Source organism: Lissotriton helveticus, chromosome 5_1 (genome assembly GCF_964261635.1).
Source record: "Lissotriton helveticus chromosome 5_1, aLisHel1.1, whole genome shotgun sequence".
NCBI classification, from domain to species: domain Eukaryota; kingdom Metazoa; phylum Chordata; class Amphibia; order Caudata; family Salamandridae; genus Lissotriton; species Lissotriton helveticus.
Window position 1 is genome coordinate 1,728,174,155 of NC_136065.1, and position 22,641 is coordinate 1,728,196,795.

Sequence of the window (22,641 nt, forward strand, 5' to 3'; positions counted from 1 at the left end):
ACATTTAATAAAATAATATTTTAAATATATAAAGAAAATGTTTTGAAAATACACTTTGGAGAATATTTGCAGAAATTACCCATCAAAGAACAGAATTAGTTGCCAATGATGGAAGTTAAATATGGATGTTTATAGTATCTGCAATTCATCTACATCTCATGGTTGTATTTTGTATTTTTCTAGCGGCTTGGCAACCATTGGATAAAAATGCGTATTCTATGTGCATGGCCGAGTAACTAAAAGAAATGTATTACCTAAAAAAAAATAATCAAGACCCAGTGTTGAGCTGCAAGCCCAGAGAGATTTTCTACGTGCTTTCACATAAACATAAATTAAAAAGAAAAATAATTTACCTCTGCAATGCTTTGTAGCACATACTGTCTTTCCCCATGAACATTGCACATTCAGATATAGGTTTGGTGGGCTGACTAATAGATATAATAATCCACTCTTTGCATCTTTTAAAGTCTTTAAATGGTTTCCTTTTTTCCAGCAAGGAGATCAGCCGGTATATGAGATCAACCTTTACATGTACCTATACTTTGTTATCTTCATCATCTTTGGAGCCTTCTTCACACTGAATCTTTTCATTGGTGTTATTATTGACAATTTCAATCAGCAAAAGAAAAAGATAAGTATCCATTCCCCAGTGTCTCATTATGTCTTTCTTCCAATTTCTAACAAACCTGGGATTCCAACTTCCATTTTCACTACAAACTATAGTATCAATTGAAATTGTTAAAGCGTCTTGCAGTATAAAATTCAGACTGCATTTTTGTTTTTTTATTTACCTTCAGATTAAATGATTGATCTTTTGTTTGAAAGATTGACAATTTTCATTAATGCTCATATTAATTGCATCTATGAAAACTAGTGCATTAAAGAACAACATAGCTCATTATACCAAAAGGTAAAACTAAATGGATTGCAACACTAATCAAATTATGATCCTATAAAGTTTGGGACACATCGATAGTAAAGAAGAACAGGACACATTCTGGTAATGTTAAGTATTTGTTTCTTTGCAGTGGGGACATTTACACACTAAGGCAACGAATTTTCTCAAACATACCCTGTTTTTATCAGCAGTGTAACAGAATTTTAAATAGATTTTAAGGTCATTATACTCAACTATCAAGGGTTTTTCTCTGGCAACTAAAATTTGTGGGGGATTCGTGCCCATGCTCCCTGTATTGTAAGTAGGCGATTATGCATTAGGCAGTATGTTTCATGGAATCTTGAATTGTAAATTTGTTAAGCAACGTCATTGGAGTCGTTTTGTTACTACAGCATCAGCCTCCAAAGTTTTAGTCTACTATTCTAGGCGCTATCTAGGGAACTAAAGCATATTTGTATAATGTGCCAGCAGTCAATTGTTAGGATCTGAAATGTTAATTTTTCAAAGAATAAAAAGTAGCCAAGGAGGGCTCTATTTGAGACCACACGATGGGTATGAGTATCCCTGGTCATTTATAACATATCCTTAGGAAGCAGTGCATACCCACTTCATGAGCTAATACATTTATGTTGGTGTAACCCAATTGTACACTACCTTGTTTTTGCCAGTGTAAAACATGAGTTTAAATTGATTTCAAGGTCATTATATTCTGCTGCTTTGGGTTCAGCTAATAATTATTGTTACAACTAGTCCTCCTCAATATCATTCGTATTTTGCATAGCAGGTCAGTTGAAAAGTGAACCACTCCAGTTGCATCTATTTTAGATATCCTTGGTTGAGATCCTGTGTTTGTAGTGGTTGGTAATGAGGATTCAATGTAGATGAACTTTGAGAAGAGATTATACGTGAGGCAGCATAAAGTCATGCACGACTTGCAAAACTAGAGTGCAAGAGAGCTTTGCAAGATCGTCACTGTGTTTCTAGATGAGATTTCAGGTCTGTCATTTTGAGGTTAAAATGGTTACTCCCCATCTGTTGGCTTTGCTCATGCTTGACAGGGTGTTATCCCTAACACAAGAACAGGTGCCAGTGCATTAACAATGTAGGAGTCACAGTAAATGCTGATTGGTTCTTTAACTATTTTTGCCATAGCAAGGTCCTGTTGATAGCATCACTTTTTAATGTTTGATACACAAAACAGTCATTTGTAGCTCCAGGTGAAAGCATTTATCGAGCTACCAAGATAAATATGAATGTTCTGTTCACTGTAGAGGCTCCAATATAAAAGCCTGTCTTCACTGTTTCTGGGATCTCTCTGCTGTCCTTTCCTCAAGGTGCCCAAGAAGATTTTAACAAATATTAGAACATTGGAATGTTCGGAGCTCCATTGAAAACAATGGAGTGCTCCGGGCCTATAAAGGCTGGTATAAGCCTGGAGCTCCAACATTCCAATGCTTCTTTGTTCACAGCTCTGGCTGTGAACAAAGGCTTCAGGGAACCTGAAAGGATTCCAATCCTCTCATGCTCCCATAAGGATTTGTTCTTTTTTGTTAGAACATTCTGCCCTCTAGTGGCAGAATGTTCTAATAGCCTTATAGCCCTTCGTAGCTGGGCTATACCGGCTATTAAAGTCCCTCTCCCTTGTTAAAGGCCCTCGCCTTCGGCTCGGGGCCTTTAACGCTGGAGAGGGCCTTTAATAGCCAGTATAGCCCTCTACGGCGGGCTATAAGGCTATAGTAGAATATTGGAATGTTCGTTGCTCCATTGAAAACAATGGCTTATAATGGCTGGTATAAACCCAGAGCTCCAACATTCCAATGTTTCTTTGTTCACAGCTCTGGCTGTGAACAAAGGCTTCAGGAAGCCTGAGGGGATTTCAATCCCCTTGCGCTCCCTGAAAGCTTTGTTTTATGTTAGAACATTCTGCCCTCTAGTGGCAGAATGTTCTAATAGCCTTATAGCCCTTCGTAGCTGGGCTATACCGGCTATTAAAGTCCCTCTCCCTTGTTAAAGGCCCTCGCCTTCGGCTCGGGGCCTTTAACGCTGGAGAGGGCCTTTAATAGCCAGTATAGCCCTCTACGGCGGGCTATAAGGCTATAGTAGCTATAGTTGTCTCACATCGTGGTGTTGGAGCTCCTGTCATGAAATACTCATTACCAGTATGGTACCAGAATGTTTTAACCAAAAGTTTGTCTGACAGAAATATTATTTACAAAATGTGTTGGTTTGTATTTACTATTTCTCCAACATTGAATCTTTCATGTAATAATGTGCTTGAATCATTCCTGACATCAGACTGGCAATTCTCGGTACAGTTAAAAGCAGTAAACAGCTTAAAAATGCCCATTGGCCTGAACAACAGTGTTTGTTTAGTAGCAGACCCACCTCATTTGAAGCAACCTGAAGTTCAGCTTACATTTTCTTAAGATTTATGATGCTAAAAAGAAACAGAACAATATCAGAATCCACATCTACAGCTAAAAAGAGGTTGGGTTTTAAAATCTTGCTGAAAGGAAGCAAATGTGAAGATAACTATAATTCACTCTGAAGCTTGTTCTATTCTCTGGCCGCGATTACTGAAAACGCTCTGTTGTCAAAGGTTTTGGCCTGAAGTTTTGAGGGTATGAAGTATAAAGAGGCATCAAGGTCCTCTTTGTAAGTTATCTATTTAATTAATACTTAACTAAAAATATCACCTATATGGAGTTAATAATCGAAGTAATCGACACCCAATGGGATGATATTTTTATAAACAATATTTAGGGTACAATATTTCAGTGAGACAATATTTTTGCTAACAGTTTTCTGGTGTACAATTCCTCTTTACTGATATTTATTCTTCATGCTTAAACAACTGTTCTAAGTATCCACTTCATCCCTAATGCCTTTTGCCTCTCATCATCTTTCTGTTTTTGATTCTCTTTCTCATAATCCCCCTTCCACTTTTTTGACTCAGCCTCTTTAATTCCTCAACTCTTGCTAGCCACCTTGGTAGGCTTTATACTGTTGATCAACAGATTTCTCTAATCCTGCATACCCACCCTAGCATCCGTAAAATCCAGCATTGGCAATAGGTGAATTTTCAGCCAGTGTTTTTCTGTGTGCAAGTGCTGCTTACCTCCTCAGATTACTGTAAACTAGATGCACAGTTTGGAAGCAGGCCAAATAAGGTAGCTGTGTGAGGTGACTGAGTGCCCTGTCCTGGCATCTACTTCTCCCGTCATGTCATTACAGTAAACCTTTTCTGATTATAGCTGGCATTCCTCTCCAGTCCTCGACTCAGCCAAAGCCTTACTTTTTAGGCACATCAGGAATGCCAAAATTCTCACAAACCTCTGGCATTTGATCTCCTACCTGCCAAGCCATGCGTCAAAGAAATGTATCCGGTAGTTACAATGGCCTTGTGTATACAGTGCCATTCAAATAAAAAACACAGTTCTGAGTATTCCTTTTTTGACTGGGGCCACCCTTCTGGTTTATCCCATTTGTTCTATACCCCAAACTCTGCTTTGATTGGTAACCAAGGGCCATATTTACCACTTGCAACCGGCCCATCGGGCCTTTAGCGACCGGTAAAATTCATTTTCCTATGTACCAACCCTATTTTGCAAGTCGGTAACCTATTACTGACTTACAAAATATGGTTCGTGAGTTGCTATTATGAAGGGGCGAGTAAAGGGCATCCCTTCCTAATAGCGAGTCGAACTGGTGTGTATGAATGTTTTGAGACTGGGAATGCGGTCACAAAACGCTCACAGATTACCATAAATTCCAAATTGACGGTAAGCCATTCTCAAACGGGAGAATAGGGGTGACAATATTTTTTCAGATGAGGCAGGCAGTGCCCACTATAATAAATTTTTTACAGAAAACTATTCATTTTTATTTTTCAAATGCACCCTGTTTTCCTCCAATGGGTCACAGATTGCTACCTGCCTCACAAATATTAATGAGACAATTCCCTTGAGACCCATTTGAGAATCACAAACAGTATCTGAGCTGCTGTTGTACATCAGGTTTTGCGAGTCGCAAATTGCGAGTCGTTAAAAATCGTATTCTTGGCCCCAAGTTCTTGTCATCATTCTGAATCTTGCTATCTGTCCAGACTGCAGATGAAATCTGTTCACTTAAACTGTATTCAAAGTGTACTGTATTCACATACTATGCAGAGTCATTTAACAATGAACTCCAGTTGGAAGGTAACCAGTATAATAACTGTGGTTCTTTTTATACTTTGGAGGCAAGGACATCTTCATGACAGAGGAGCAGAAGAAATATTACAACGCCATGAAGAAACTTGGATCGAAGAAGCCACAGAAGCCTATCCCCAGGCCACAGGTACATGAGTGAAAGGATCGCATGTTGTGACTTGTATTGTATTCAGTTAAGATGGGCCAATTGCTTCTAAGCAAGAGGCCACCTATGAATGCTCAAAGAAAGGTTGTTTTGTACTTATTGCAGATCACAGTATATGACAGTCAGAAGTCACGGCATGAGGAACATGAACGCTATAATATGCAAAAAAAACTTTTCCCTGCATTACAGTATGTACCTGGACATCGATTCTGTGTGTCGTCATATCTTTCCATCACATCAGTATCCAAACCCCTGAGGCTTTTCATGACTAGAAATCCTTGATATCATGTTAAGGATCTTCAAACCTGACATCACTTTTGGAATAGCACTATATGGAGTGGTGACTCCGCTATCGTCTAGGAAGAACACTCTTGCAACTTCTCTATGTATTGTCTTCATCACCTCAAAAAAGCATACTTTAGTGATTCAGTGAACACCCTCTAACCAAATACCTACTGAAGGTTCAGGTGTTAAGAAATCTATATTTTGGTGGAGACAAATCGCTACATAGGAGATAGGTGGTAATTTTGCTAAAAAAACAACGAGCCAGATTCACAAAGGTATAGTTAGACAAAACTCTAACTTTACAACTTTTGGTATTCATACTACTCGTAAATGCCCTTTGTGAACACCAAAAGTCTAACTTTACGACTTTCGGTATTCACAAAGGGCATTTACAAATAGTAAATGCCCTTTGTGAATACTGAAAGTCGTAAAGTTAGACTTTTGTCTAACTTTATCTTTGTGAATCGGGCACAACTTTTACAATGTTTAAGTCCAGCTTCCTCAAGGGAAGTAATCACGTCTGCCAGTGGTTAAATTCTTTAGGGACAGCCCTTGAACTTATTTTGGCATTAGGCAGTTTGTATAATGAAGAGTTACTATCATGGAAATTCTCTAATAATATTCTAGGCGAACAAAGTTAGTATATATGACCAAAAAGACTACATCAGGCACATTTTGATAGAAGCCATATCTATCTAAATTAGCCCTCAGCACTACAAGCTAAAACTGACTCCCAATAATAGTACCACTTCTACCCCATTCAACAAGTCTGTTGTTGGGAAAACCCTGGCATCACGTGGTCCAAAAGCCTGGAACAGTCTGACCTCAGCCTTCGGACAACAGCAGGATCATTTTAAATTCAGAAGTGAACTGGAGATTTTTCTGCTACATCAGGCCTTTTCCTGAGTCGAGTACCTGGTTGACTGGCTAACTGATTATGAATCAACTTCAGGCTACATACAAACCTCAGGTAAACATGTGGGAATACTTCTGATGATAGCCTTGCTCGATTTGTTTTGTCTCTTGTGGACAACTTAGTTGAAAACCCAAACTTCTCCTGCAGACAGCAGCAATTACAAATCAAACTTCTCCTGCAGGTATGCAGCTATTTTAGGTACTATGAACTTACTATCTTATGCATTTATTTATACGCTTTTATTATCTAGACTTACTATCTTTCACGGTCATCCATTTTAATTCCACTCCCAATTTTCATTTGGATGCTCTCAGGATTGGCCTCTAGCAGGACATGGTGCTCTAAAAATGTCAACAAATAAATAGAGGAACTGTGCAGCATGAGACAACTAAAAGGAAAACCTTTCCCTAGTGTTGAGTAAGAGTGGAATTTCTGTTAATCCAAAGTCATGAACAATTTTGAAATTTGTGAAGCGGATGAATTCCCAGAGGCAACTTTGCACGTCTACTATCCGTAGGAAAAACTGTTAATGAGTAAAAATCATGCTTTTAAAGATCTCCTGTAGGAAAGGAGATTAGGACTCTCTCCACGTTACAGAGGAAGGGAATTCCACAGATTAGCAGTGCCCATTATGAATCTTCACCGTCCCCAAGAAGCTCGATTAAACTTGGGACCAACCATCAATTTGGCTGTGGAGGAACAAAGCATTCTGGAAGGAGTATATCAAACAGTTTTGTGCCTCAGATATTTGGGGCCACAGTTATGTAACGCCTTAAAGGCCATGCAGAGTGCTTTGAATACAATCCGCTTCTTTATAGGCTGCCAATGAGGCTTCACTAGTAGAAATGAATGTCAAATAGGTACAAATAGCCATCTCTGTTAGTCTTTAGACACTTTCCCAAAATGTGTGCAGCCTGGGATCAAACAGGACTGGTTTATTCCATCGCGCAAGTGGCATCAAAAAGAAAAGCGATATATACATGACTAATCTTAATGTAGCTATGGACAAACACAGGGCCTGAGCAGATAATGAAAAAGCCAAATCTTGACAATATCACCTCAATAGTGCATGAGGAAGAAGTGGAATTAGCACAATAGAAAACATGCACGAATGTTTAATTGACAGCTAATTCCAAGCTTATTGGTGCAGTTTCTAGCACAAGGTAAGTAAACCTTCAGTCAGAACACTTCCCAACTTTTAGAGATGCAATTGAAGTATACCAAGCAGGTGCATAGGTATTGAGTTGCAATCAACCAAAACGAATAACTACAGTTATTTTAAGACTGCTATTTTAGCAACCCCATCTAAGCCGGTAATCATTTACTCTATAAACAAAGGGTTAGCACTGCAGAAGCACCGTTTAAGCAGTGCTGTCAAAAAAATCAAGCTTTTTATATTATTAAAATGATTCTTCCTGGCTCACTAGGCATTTTCATTCACACTTCGAGGCTCTTCCCACTTGGTAGGTTGCTTTCTACACTGATGCAAGATGTATGCTATAAACTGAACTAAACAGTCTCCCATATGTTCAGGTGCGGTGACGTGAGTTCTCACCTTTGTCGTTAGTGGACACAACATCTAGCCACAAAGACAGGATTAAAACAGGTGTGTACCCCACCCTATAATAGCAGATGAAGATGATGCGCCAGGATGCCCTTTGGAGTTGTATACACTTAATAAGCATTATTTCATTTCAGGCTTGGCCTCTGCACCTGAGGCCCCATCACACACCTGCTGCATTATAATTGCTGCCTCCTCCTTTCTGTATGAATCTCTACTACACCTGACCCCGCTGGACATTGTAGAGTGAGAAGTTAGACAACTGGTTTGTTACCATGAAATATTCTGAGTTGACTATGAAGATATCGCTCCTTAATTTTACTGAGAAGTTTACATTGTTTTAGAGCCTCTACCAAACATAGGCGATGTGGCAGAATATCTGAGTACCAGAGCAGTGTTCACAGTGCATTTCATCCACAAGTCAAAAAATATTCCAAATTAAACACAATTTAAAATGAACTTCAGGTGAACCTATTTACTCTTTCACCTGAGATGGCTACAGCTAGCTTCCAGCACACCTAATATCCAAGGTTGTCTGACCGCAACTTGGAAGGCCATAAGTAAAGACAACCTACTTGTTTTAGTTGGGTAGAAAACATAAATATTAACAAATACAATATATTAGGGAGCTAATAACAAATAGACTAAAATACCACTTCATTGTGTTCATCTGTTATCAATGTTCATACTTTCGCAAATGCCCTGTAGCCATTTGTCCCTGTAGCATATCATGATAACAATATACTAGTTGTGGCAATGGTCATCATGGCAAGTGTGAGGATAAAGATTCCCTTGATGAGCAACTACCTAATACCCTGGCCTTTTTTCCAGTTTACACATTTTGCTAGGATGGTGGGTAACAGCTAGTTGTATGTGCTTTTGGTTGACTTTTCAGGCAGTAGTTCGCCGATGCTGCACACTGACGGTGCCATATAGCCAATACTCTTGGAAAATCACCAGGTATTTTTCCACAAGAGGTCAGAAGTGAAGCACTTCTTGATGCATCTGGAGAGAGCAGTGTCTTTCAGTACATCCAAAGGAGGCTTTGTATTCTCAAGGTTCAATCTGAAAGCATACTTAGCAAATATTTCACCAAGACCCAAAGTGCATCCCCCCATAATCTTCTACAAAACCCCCTTGCTATAGTGTGGGAAGTCATATCTTGCATTCCTGTTGTCATTAGTATGATTGGTGACATAACAGATTAGTCAGTAGATGTGACAAGGCATAATTACTACTGAAAAGCAGTTCGCAACAGATGAAAGACAAATTGTTCATATGAACACATCCAAAAGGAGCTATCTTGTTGGCCAACAGAAAATAAAAGCCACAATCACAACTACTTACATATATCACTTACCTTCTCAGTATTTTAGTTCTTGATATTTAAACTTCGGTAATCTGGTAACTTAATATTTCCTTCTTGATGTTTCAGGCTACCACTGTAGTGGTAGTTGGTTCTGTACTACTCAGCGTGGCATTGATGTTCTACCATAAGCTCAAAGCAGATTATAACAGTGTCTTCTGAGATGCTCTATGTATCTTTTGATTGGTGCGTTTCACATCCTGCTTCCCTACAAAACACATAATTTTTTGTTATATGCTGGATTCTTCAATGTTTGCTCAAACATCTGTAGTTATGTTGCAATAAATTGTAAATATGTTTTCTTTCATTGATTAAAGGAATAGCTTTTTGGGATTAAACATTAAACATATCCTTCTCCATCACAGTGCATGCAAACATTTATATTTCGTGTTTCCTCACTTAACGACTCTTTTCTTTTTATATCTTTGTCTGTGGCCTGTTTGTTTAAATGTGGTTTTCCTTTCTGTGCACTACACCTGTACCTCCAACTTCACCTATCATCCCTTCATTCAAGAACAAACTTCAAGGATTGGTTTTTGATTTTGTGACCAAGCAAGTATTTGACATTGTGATCATGGTCCTAATTTGTCTTAACATGGTGACCATGATGATTGAAACAGATGACCAGAGCGAGCAAAAGATCGAAATTCTCTACTGGATCAACTTGGTCTTCATCGTTATCTTTACTGGAGAATGTCTTCTGAAAATGTTTGCACTACGGCATTATTATTTCACAAACGGCTGGAACATTTTTGATTTTGTGGTCGTTATTTTGTCCATTGCAGGTACGTTTTACATACTTTATTGTTTTAATTATATAGTAGAAATATTATTAGAAATGTATACAAACTTATGGCAGACCGTGAAGGCAGTTTTCCGGGCTTGTGGTGAGCCTCTAATGCAGCCTTTACAGTGAGCCTCGATTTCCCATCACTCCCACAGAGTTAGGAGAAGTCCACCTTGTCTAGAAAGCTATATTCATCTGGAACTTTATGGATAAACATATTTCAGAGACTCATAATATGCCTCCCCAGAGGCTGTTGTCCTTCAGCTCAACAATCTCATTGTTAATTAATGACTGAACCAACATGATGACCATTGTAGTGCTGCCTTAAATGTTATGGGTTTTCCACTCCACTCTAGAAATACTAGTCTTGCTATCAAGCATTAGTTCAATTTAAATATAGATTTACTGTGTCATTTTATAAAAAATGTGCTACATACTTGTTTGGAATAGTGGAAATTAGTGAATATTTCTAACATTTCAGAACATTAGTTATCCATTTAGGAAGTGCTTAAATCCTGACATGTCTAGGTACACCCAATATGGAAGATGAAAGAACTGATTTATAAGTAGCTAATGATGAGTTGCGCCAGATAACACACTACCATTGACTAATAAGCCAGGAAACAGACCTTGGATAATTGGCTTCCTCAGTTTCGTCATTTACATTCTCCAGTGAATAATAATTTGGGTAAAGTAGACACCATACCTGAGATATAGAAATTCCCTCCTTATCTATTTATTCCTGCACAGGAACCTCTTACACATTTTTTTTAATAATCTTTTCATTGGCATTTTATTCATGAACAAACAAATTGGGCATACCCACATTACATCATATGAAGCATTAATAGGTTCCAAATCAGGACATGCTTTGTTGGATAGGGAGATTGTCACAGCACTGTCCATCAATGACCGAGAAGTGATTGCAGGAGGGGGTATGGAGTAGCCCCTATCATTATCCCACCTCCTTCTGCATGGGCGTGGACACCAAGTTCTGTACTCAATCTAGTATTGGCTTGGAGATTCCCATCTCCAGGCCATAGAACTCGGCCTCAGATATTCTTGTACTTCCTAGGACATCCCCTAGAGGTGTAAACTACTTTTTTGGCCCCTCATGCAAGCGTCCATTCTTACAATCCATTTTTCCTTCTTGGGGACCTCCTACACCCCCCAAGACCCACACAAATTGTTGCTCTTTGCACCACCGGGACCAGAGAGCAGAACACTAGCTTCCTGCGAGGCAGGTCTATATTTGCCAGCCCTCCAGAAGCACGAACCAGCGGAATCGCTTCCTCTAATATGTCTTCCAGTACCTTCAGTATGAGCTACCAATGCTTCTGTATCTCTGAGCATCCCCACAGCGTATGATAGAATAAAATAATATGCATGTTATAGCGTAGGCAGGAGGCCGATGGGATCCTCCCCATTTTCTGCAGCCTGTCCCGCAATATGTAGACCCTCTGCAGGACTTTAAGCTGTATCAGGTAAAAGCGCTCCCTGATGGCTACCTCGCATGGGTGTATAAGCGCCGCCTCTCAATCCACTTCCTCTATTTCTCCCATTTCTTTTTCCCGGCATTGCCGAATGCTTTCAAGGCCATCAGGACTATTTGTGAATGAGTACTCTGTATGTGGAAGAGATTGCCCTTCTTTCCAAGGGCCCGGCAGCAAGTGGTTCTCTAGTGGGGAGGTGTCAGGCAGGGAAGCCCAGTCCACCATCTCGGCTGGTAAAGTGTGCTCAAGCTGGGTATACTTATAGTGTTGTGTGTAAGAGAGGCTTCCTCTTGTAAGCAGGCGAATAATTGAATTGCTCTGTCAGCTAGCAAGTCTCCTAGGCAGACTATTCCGTTCATCTCCCAGCAACCAAAACCCTGCAACTTACTCACTTCAAGGAGCGTCTCTCCCACCCTGAACAATGTGGACTTTGCCACTTTCCCCTTCAACTCCAATTTGGTCTTCACCTTATTCCACACCGTCATTGTCACCCTTGCAGTTATCAGAAGACTTGTTCGACTCTTCCCATCATGTACATAGTGCCTCCAAGAAGGATACAACATAGAACACCGGTCTAGGTGCACCCCAGGATCCTCCCCTGGGACGTGTGCCCAGTGACTGAGGCCCAGTAGTATGCCCTGAAGTGCGGAAGTGAAATTTCTCTAATATACACTGAGCGACAGAGGGTTCACAAAGGTATGCGAGGATTCCCTCCATCCCAAGGAACTCGCCGGGCATCCCTGTACAAGCAACTAAAGAACATTTCCAATAAGGGAGCTGTGCTGGAGGACGCGAGGAAGCGAGTGAGAGGACGCCCCCCGTGTAGTGTGGAGCATGGGTGCGTGGGTGCAGGGGTCGTCAGAAATTGCTGAGATCTCCAGTCTCTCCGGTACAGTCCGTAGCCGTACTACAACAAGAGACCGCGGTGGGGAAAAAGTGGAAGCGGCCCGGTAGCGGTAGGAGCCGCTGCAAGGCTCTCTGCAGCAGCAGGCAGCTGGCAGGAGCCGCGGGAGCACTCGGACAGCTTGGGAACAGCCCGGAAGCGGCGGGAACCGCAGCAAGGTCCCCCACAGCGGCAGGGGCATTCCAGGAGCATCTATCCCTGCTTACATACACATTGCACAGTACTGGCGATACTGTGTGTCCTGGCTATTCAGCACCGGTACCGGAGCAAGGCACAAGGCACAAGGTACGGGGGGGGGAGATGCGAGTGCAGCCGCCGATAGAGGCGGCCGCGAAGTAAGAGCCCGGGGCTTGACCGACAGGCAGTCTGACTAGGTCTGATTGACCCGCGGCCCCCTCTGTGTGCTCCACTCGCAGCCAGTCTCCCCCACGAGCTTTATTTGCAACCAGTCTCCCCCGTGAGCTCCACTACAGCAGCAGCTGCGGGGGTGCAGGTGTGGGGGCACAGGCTCCCAAATTGCTCCTTCCACCCTCCTACCACTCTCACCTCATTCAGCGCCGGACCCTACGGGGGAGGTCACGGACCCGCAGGCCCAGCGCAGTCCAGTCCAGTCCAGCTCGACACGCTCGCCTGTGCGCGAGCCAACCTATTTCTTCCCCTGCTCTTCTCAGGGAGCAAGGGAGAGAGGCGATACCCGCCCCAACGCGAGAGGACGGACTTCAAATTGAGAGCGAGAGAGCCGGGGGAAGAGAGGAAGAGAGGTTAAATGCAGGAGAAGCTTCGAGTTCACTCGGGGCCTATTCTGGTAAGGATCATCTCTCTTCTCGAACTATTCTCGGATAACGGCATGAGGTCAGGAAGGGCCAGGGGGTCCCCGGAGCCAAAGCCAAAGCTAAAACCGAAGGCAAAAACAGGAAACGGGAAAGGGAACAAGAAAAAAACCAACCCAAGCTCACCCACCAGCATGGAGCCGAATCTCTCTATAACAGAGCAGGCATCGGAGTTGAACTATAACAAAACAGATCAGGGATCGCCAACGGCCTTGACCTAAGAGACCTTAGCAAGAGAACCACAAACCGCAAAAAAGCTCCACCAACCCAAAATATACACAAAGTTTGAATTCTTAAAGGATGCGGGCTCAGCCTTTTTTTCGAGCAACAAACATCTGCACGGTCTGCAAACTCCACTGCTCTCCTCGTTACTGAGACCAACATGCTCGCCACCACCATTGCTTGAAATGACCACAAGCCGCTTGCCCCTAGAAAACTCCACGGCAGACCCTCATCAAAGCGGTACCTTAAAACACAGTAACATTACCACACCTCCGGAGACCACAATTGTAAGAGGAAAGCTCCATGATTCAATTTCCAATCAGCAATCATCACCCGCCCACTCAGCTGGTCAGGTTATATGCAGTCGGGGCAACGTCCTGTGGCCCCCACTGGACGAGCTCAAAGCCAGTTCAAAACCTACATTGGCACCAAAACTAGCCGATAGATTAGACAGCCGTCCAACTGAAAGGGATTCCGGGGCCGGTCTACAGACACCAACACCGGTTCTCCCCAAGGAAACACAACCTAGCCTGGCGCCGGGCATACAATCTATGAGCCGCAGCCACAGCACACCCATCAAGTCTCAATCAACGGCTGGATGCGCTCCACCACTCACAGATCCGGAAACCTATGGCTTAGTAGCAAGCTCCTTGGGCAGGGAGGCAGCAAGTCCTCACAACTCTAGCCCCAAAGCTGAAGGCAGGGCAATAGTGTCCTACCTTAATACACAAGAATGGGAAGACATGCTAGCAACCTACACACCAGATCACAAAGAGCCCCACTCCCTCGATCCACCTTTGGTAGCCAATAACATCAATACCTCCATTAACATCTCTAATGAGAAAGAGCGGGGGAAAGAACATAACATCGGAACCTGGAACTCACTGCTAAACACAATCCAGCTAGCATTAGATGCCCTGCAATACCAATCAGAGAAAATGGAGCTATAACTCACCCTTCTTAATACACTGGCAGTTTTTACAGCCGGCATCGACGATAAGCTGAGCAACCTGAATAATCTGATAAAGAGAGCACAAACAAGCACCTACCTGAGCTGCAACTGCAGCCAGGCAGTAGACAAATTGGCCACATTGCCCTCAATGTTAACTGACTTAATAGGTGATATAAGGAATCTTCACGGAGGAAATATAATAAAAGAAATGGGCCCCACTCAATCCGAAGAGGGAGACTCCAGGAGCAAATCACCTGGATCAAAGCTAACCACCCATCATGCCCCTGCAAATGAGGAGACAACTCAGACGGGACTGGAGTTCCCGCAAAAACTCAACGCCAAACAACGGCGTCACCAAAAAAGAAAAGGGCGTAAGCAAAAATCTCAAATAGCTACAACAAAATACTTCCCCATCTTCTTTGGCACAAAGGGAAAATCTTCGGTTAACATAAACACTGCCCTTTTCACAGATGGGGAAAACCATGTGCCCAGCGGCTCAACCCAGCAGCAAAAATTAAACAGCAGCTTGACGGATCAAGAAGGGCAAAGGCCCCAAGATCCATCGGCAAGAGACCAAACTGAACAAACAGACGCAGAGATGTGGCAACAAAGACCAAACAGCTTACACAGCCTAGTAGCACCAAGATCAAGCAAGAGGGGGTCTCCGACGGCCAAGCGGGAGATCTAATACCGCTAAATAAGGAGCCCACTTTCCAAAGGGAAACACCCGACGAGACGACCAACCAAGTTACATCAACAACAGCCGCAAGCAAACAACCACCTACGCCAAACTCTAAGAAGGGGGCCAGGAAAAGAATCATTGGCTCAACGCTAAGCGCAAATCATGAAGACCCAATCAGAGACACACCAATCACGACTATTCATTTTGCGCCTAGCCAAACAGAGTATTCACTGGGAAAATGGCCATTCGAAAAGAGAACAACACTAAAGCAAACCACTTCAACTAAAGCAACAACACACATCGCCAATATCCAATCCAATCCAAAAATTCTTTATTTCGGCCACATAGGCCATAAAAGAAGCAGTAAAAATACATACAGATAAAACACAATATATACAATAAAACCAATTGGGCTGCAATGTTTAGAAAGTACAAGGTAAAATAAGTTAACCTGACATTTTCTTCCTTATTAGCCATGCTGCCATTAGGAATTTAGAAACCGCAAACACAATGTGGCCCAGGGTGTTAGTTTTCAGGACCCTGTAAGCCTGTAAATAGTTCCTGAAGCCCAGGTTCCGGCATAGTGGAGCTAACCAGCGCCTCCTCGGGCTCCGATAAGCATAACAACAGAACATTATGTGCAGGTCGTCTTCATCCCTAGCTTTGCAGCATGGACAAAGCTTGTCGCCCCCTGACGCCCATTTGTAGGTAAAAACTTTAGTAGGGAGCGTGCCAAACCTCCATTGCAGGAACAATTTCCTCGCGAGAAGCGGGTAAATAAAATCCATAAAAGGTTCAAAGGCATACGAATTTTTGGATGCTAAAAAACGGCCCGTCAGAGTTCCGCTGTCATGTGCATTGGCCATATCAACAAGGCTTTCATTCTTATAGAGTTGAGCGAGGGACTTGCGTGAAATCCTTCTGCAGCCCTGAGCAGGATCGTCCCAAAGGTCAGGCAGTTTCAGGCTAGAGCATTCCGACTTGATGTATGCCAACCAAGGGATCTTATCATTAACGTCCAGCCTCATGATGTGTATAAGGTCCTGCCTATAATGGTGCAGCTCATCGGTGGACCATACCCGGTGCCAGAACTTCATGGGTTTCGACCGTAGGTCCTCTGTGATCGACGGAATGCCCAGGTCGAGTCTTAGAGGGAGGAGTGGTGTGCCCTGCGGGAGAGCAAGTAAGCGTCTAAGGAAACAGTTTTCCACCCCTACCATAGCCTTCCCAGCTTTGTGACCCCATAGCTCACTGCCATACAAGGCAGCTGCCTTCGCCTGGGTCCTGTACATTTCAAGAGCCGGGCTAACAGGTTTAAAAGTAGATCTATTGGACACCCTGAGGAGAGCGCCCGTTAGCTGGGAAAGTTTCAACCTGGATCTTGCTACCTGAGAGTCCCATGTCAGATTTTCTTGTAGGGAAACCCCCAGATATATAAAAGTGGAGACCCTTTCAAGGCTAGTTCCCCCCAATTTTGGATTGGGTCTGGTCTTGGATGGGGGGTTGAAGATCATGAACTTGGTTTTATCCGTGTTCACCTCCAACCCATGTTGTCTACAGAAGTGGCCAAAACCATCCACAATCCTCTGGATCCCCATGGGGGATTTGGAAAGAAGGAGGGTATCATCGGCAAACATTATTGCCGGAACCCTCCTTCCTGCCAAAACCGGGGCATCATTGTCCCCAACAGCGTCAAGGTGTTGTATGACACTGTTGATGTACAGACAGAACAGCGTCGGAGCCAGAACGCAGCCCTGTCTGACACCTCGGCGGACTGGGAATTTACCCGAGGGCTTGCCATCCCTCCCACACCTCACTACCGCAAAGTTGTTCTTATGCAGCCTAATGATGATTCTGAGGAGGTGGGGGGGAACTCCTAGCTTCTGAAGAACCTCCCACAACTTCCCCCTTGGGACCAGGTCGAAGGCTGACCTCAGGTCCACGAAGACCATGTACAGTCGACCTCCCTCTAGCGTGACCGTCTTCCAATACAGGAGAAGGAGGCGAAAGATTTGGTCCATGGTCGACGTTTTCTTCCTGAAGCCAGCCTGAAGGGGGCTCATGATGTCGTTGTCCTCGACCCAGTCCAGGAGATGATCCAAGATGAGGCGCGCAAAGACCTTCTGGGGCACATCTATAAGACTTATAGGCCTGTAGTTGGAAGGGAGCAGAGTAGAACCCTTCTTATGGATGGGCACGATCTCTGCCCCCAACCACGACTCAGGAATCGCCATACCTCCAAGAATAGCATTGAAAAGAATAAGAAGGTAAGGGCCCCAGATGTCCGGATGGTGCCTAAATAGATCCCCGGGTAACCTATCCAAGCCTGGCGCCTTCCCCACTGCTAGACGTTCTAGGGCGAGCTTCACTTCCCCCAGGGATAGATCCATTCCAGCCTCCTGAATACCCAAGGGCAGTTGCAGCTCTGCAGCCGGGCAGGAACTTTTTTCTTGGTAAAGAGCCCCAAAGTGATCCTCCCAGACCGCGGAGGCTATATTAGGCTCAATCGCTTTACCAAGATCCCTTGAACCATTATTTACTAGGGCCCAGAATTTCCTGGAGTCCCTTACTTTAAGGGCATCATAAAGATCCTGCCAATGGTTCCAGTCCCACTCGGTCCTTGCAGCCGCCAGCACCGATTTATAGTGCTTTCTAAGGTCGCATACTTTAGTCTTATCTGACCCCTCTTTTATTGCTGCAACGAGCTCAGATTTTACGGCCCTGCAATCTGAGGTATACCAGGAGGGAACAGGAGTCCTTTTCTTTCGGATTGGGACTTCCGGATGGAGGACCTCGGCCAAGTCCCTCACTAAATCCTGGTGAATATTTCCCAGTTTCTCATGGAAATCTGGGGTTCTCAGTCCATTCAGGAGAGCATCCACTTCCATGAAGCTGGGGAGGGCCGCCTCATATAGTTTTTTGATGGACTCTTCCGAGTTCACCAATTTTCCCCACTTAACCCGGCGCCTGTTTGTAGTGATGGTCAAGTCCCCTGGATCGTCCCCTAGACCGACTGGGGGTAGATCCGTCTTAGGTAGAGGACACAGGATATTTAGGCACAGGGCATTGTGGTCACTGTCTGACCTCTTTACCCTGAAGTCAAGCACTTTGGGCCAAAGAGTAATGTCCACCATGATGTAATCTAGCCTCGACTCATGGCCCCTCCTGTTGAAAGTGCACACTGAGGGGGCATCGGAGGGAGTACGACCATTACACGCCCTCAGTGCGCAATTCAAGGTAAGGGACATAAGTTGTAAGGCTAGGGGGGACCAGACTTTAGGGTGAGGAGAAGCTGAGGGTGGGACCCCCCAAAGGTCATCCTCGGCCGTAAGGACACCATCCAGTAGTCCCTCCAGAGGTTCAAAGTGGCAATTGAAGTCTCCTCCAAGCACCACCTTGAGATCACCTGGAAGTTGGCCCAAGAAGGAGGCCAAATCATTTAAGGTAGGTGATTCATTTAGCGAGGGCACTGGACGCGAGTAGACATTGACAATGGCCCACTGCGTCTTGCCAGGCCAAATGAGCCGCACACACTGGATATCCTGCGAATTCGTGTGGACCTGCTCCGCCTGGCACCCAATGTGACTCGCGATCCAGATTGCCAAGCCACCAGATGGCCTCCCCCTACCAGCCCATTTGGCAGGGATTTCGTAAATTTCAAACCCTCTCCTGGATTGAGCGACCCTCGCCCAAGTCTCCTGGAAGAGGAGTATATCGCCTCCCTCCACCAAGCAATCCCATTCCGGAGAGCCTTCCTTGTTCGCAATTCCTGCCACGTTCCAGGAGAGAATTCTCAATCCAGGGTCAAGCGGCAGAGTGCCCTGAGCTCCAGCAGGAGCTTGCGGGGGGAGCACGGATAAACCAACGTCTAGGAAGCCAGCTCCACAAACTGAGTTGGCGGAAGGGCCAGCCCGCACCACTGTCCCTGCTTGCAAAGTATGGGCAGGCCCGATGTCAGGTGATGAGCCCATTTGGCACAGATTGGCATCCTTGTCAGCCCCTCGCTCATTGTCGGTGTGGGGCCGGGTTGGTTCCAACAAGGGATCCGCACCAGGTCCCACACAACCTTGCACATCGTCCACCGTCCTCACAGGGACCGACATGCCTATCCTGGCTTGTGGTCAATCGACCTGGTCCAAACAGGAGAACCTGTTTTGATGTATGAAGCTTGTCTGAGGTGTTGGTAGGGGGTGCCTTGGTCTGTAGCGGGAGCCATCTACAGCAAAGCCCACCCTAGTCCACCTCTTCTCCCTCCCTCCCACCATGTTACTACCACTAGGGTAAAAATAAGAGAGGGGTACAAGTTCTATTTTAGACTTATCAGGCCTTACAAGCCAGTTGCAGATATAATTAGCAACATGTGGGCTCTTAAAACTTAGGACAATGCAGTCCCCTGTCCTGTTCTTTATAGTAGGACCAATCCATGGGATCCGCCTTACCATCAGGACCTCACCCTTCAAGTTTGGGGGCAGCGGTCTATTGATACTGAGCCAACTTATAACCTTGTTGCGTAGGGAGTCATGAGACTCCCTAACATCATTAGTTAGCTCAGGAACTCCCACCATGATTGCCGTATATGGAACAGCTTCTGGGGGGAGATTGACCATCCTACGTCTGTCGGGGGGGAGGGCAAAACCATCGCTCGGGGCAATTATAGGACCAACTGTTTCCCTTAGCTGCGGCGCAAGTTGCGGCGCAGGTGGTAACTTGGATCGCCTTGGGGCCGGAACAGGAGGCCTGGGTGCTGGAGGTAGCGAGGTACGCGACTGAGAAGTAGACGCACCATCTGCACTGGGCACTACCCTACTGGAAACCTGGGACACTATGGATGGAGATGAACTATTCCCACGAGGTTCCACGGTAGGTATAGGGACATTGATAGCTATATCAGGGCTTTTCCAAGTGTGGTTATTTTCCCGAGACTTAAGTAGATTCTCTATAGCCTCTAATCTAGCTGAGATGGGGATTAACAGATTCTTAATAATAGCTGTAAGTGAGCTAATTACTATATCTGAGCTGTTAAAGGATGCCCCACCAAAGATAAATGGACCCGCCGCCACTGATGGTAGCACAGGGGCTGTCGGGGCCACAAGACCCGACCCAAACCCAGATACGCTAAGCTCTGGGGAGACCGAAATATCTGTGATTTCTTCGAGTGATGATTCAGATGTAACCATTCTTGCCCTTTTTGTCCTCTTTAGTTCAGCAGGCCTTTTCCTTTTTAGGGTCTGCGCCTCCCCACTATCTGCGGGGTCAGCTGTCAGGGCCACTTGGCCCGCTTCAAACATGTTTGGACTCGTGTTATCCAGAGCAACAAAATGGTCAGAAGTCCCCGATGGCCGTGACGAATCTTGGTCCCTCTGCGATACCGGAGTTCTAAGCTGTCGAAGCACCGACTCAATAGTCTGGTCAATGCTATCCAGTAAAGACATATGGGTGGCGTCCATGGTAATGGGTGTGCTAACATCATTAGTACCTGGATCCCCAGGGTCCAGGAACACATTTTCAGGCCCCATCTCACAATGAGAGTCCGCGAGTGATTGGCACTTGCTGATTTGGGAGGTCGCCTTGGGGAAAAATCTTTCCAAAGTACTTGTGCCTTGTTGCACAGACTTACTCCTTAGTGCTCTAGAAGTCATAATGGGGTGAACAATGGGGCAATTTAACGGGGGCGTTAGAGGGGGGGCCCGGTCTGGTCTCCTCCGGCCACTAACGGCCTAGAACGGCCCGCTCTTTGCCCGGTCTTCGCCCCGGCGCTGCGTCCCGCGCTGCGGAAGTGTTGGGCCGAGATATAATGGGCGTGATAGGCGGGGGGCGGGCCGGCGGGGAGAGCGGACCGGATGGTCAATCCGTGGTCTTCGCAGGGACTCCTGGATGTTGGAGTCCCTGCACACTCGCAGCCCACGCCTTACCTCGCGCCCCTGCCTCCGCCTCCAGTGACCAGGTGCAGTGGATTTCAAACGCACTCCTGTGCGCAGCGCCTCCCGCGGAGCGGGTGCGGCAAGCCGTGAGGGAAGAACTGTCCTTGCAAAATGAGGTGAGCCTCTGCCTGTCCGTATGAGCAACAACACACATCGCCAATATGTCAGGCGAAGGTAACCACCTGGCATTTCACGAAGCTCACCCAGGTCGCGGCTCAACAGCCCAAGCACACCATACATCAATAAAACAGCAGGTGGAAGTAAGTACACAACAAACAACAGAGATCTTAGTTTTCTACCCGGAATACATGTCACAAGGGCAGCAGGACTTGCTAAATCGTGGTAACATTCTCAAATTAATAGAATGCATTCCCAACCTGGGGGGGATAAGTACCAAGGACCTAATCTCTGTAGAATTTAAACCCGCTGTCAACCAAAACAGCCCGGAGGCGACCAAGACAACTTGGTCCACTAGCAATGTTGCAGATTCAATTATAGCTGAAGCAGAGCAATTTAAGATCTGGGGCATTAAGCTGGTCCCCTCACAAAGACCAGCTTATCCCTCGCCACTCCTGAGGAGGTAAAGACCAGAATCAGAGACACAACAGGCAAATACCTTTAGTGTTCTCAAGGGCCTAAAATAAGAGAGAATAGCCCCTGGCAGCGATCAACAGATAGGCCGATGGTGGCAGCTGGCTCTGAGCTAGCGCTCATAACGACCAGGAGAAGCCCAGTTTTAAAGGACTATCAGACCCGCACTTTTACCACTACTAAGCCCTTGCGAGGAAGTCCGCCTAACAAGAACACACGCAGCCCCCGGGGACGCGCAGAAGCTAGTGCAAGGGGGGCACCACACCAAAATCGAGCACCAACAAGAGAAACACTGTCCCGAACTATCTTCATACGTCCTGAAGAGGCTTGACGCCAGCAACAAATTAGAGACGATAAAAGGGGAAGGGCACCAACTATAGGCATTTGTTCTTGGAACATAAACGGCCTAACCTCAAAAATGGACGACCCAGACTTCCAAAAGTATATCTCTCTCTTTGATATAATAATGTTGCAAGAAACCTGGCTTACAACCACACAACATATCACAGGCTTTTCTTGCTATTCAACAGCAGCGGTCAGAACAAACAGATTTGGTCACCAGTCAGGCGGCTTGGCCACATATGTATCCACCACAACAATACCTTCGGCAGTCCTTATGGATTCATCTACATCTGCAACCCTAACAGTAAAGATAACATTACAGCTTGGGAACAAAGAAGAAGAGATATGCCTTGTCAACGCATATGTCCACCCCAAACACAGAGTTAAAGATTCCAACAAAATCTCTGACCAATTGGTGGAGTATGCCACTCAGATGGAAAAGCCACTCTTCCTCCTGACAGGGGACTTTAACCAAAACTTACTTGGCTCATCAGTAGAAGAAGAGGCTTTGGCTCTAAACAAAATCTACACTATA

At 45.0% G+C, this 22,641-nt stretch overlaps 1 protein-coding gene across 1 annotated transcript in view; it reads left to right on the forward strand.

Moving 5' to 3' along the window:
- The window catches only part of SCN4A (sodium voltage-gated channel alpha subunit 4), a 1,457,305-nt gene that overhangs the window by 1,059,491 nt on the left and 375,173 nt on the right, over positions 1-22,641 (forward strand). The window contains exons 25-27 of the mRNA XM_078644999.1: positions 494-631; positions 5,132-5,236; positions 9,897-10,167. Coding sequence (XP_078501125.1) covers positions 494-631; positions 5,132-5,236; positions 9,897-10,167 — 514 coding nt within the window. The remainder of the gene's footprint in view (positions 1-493; positions 632-5,131; positions 5,237-9,896; positions 10,168-22,641) is intronic.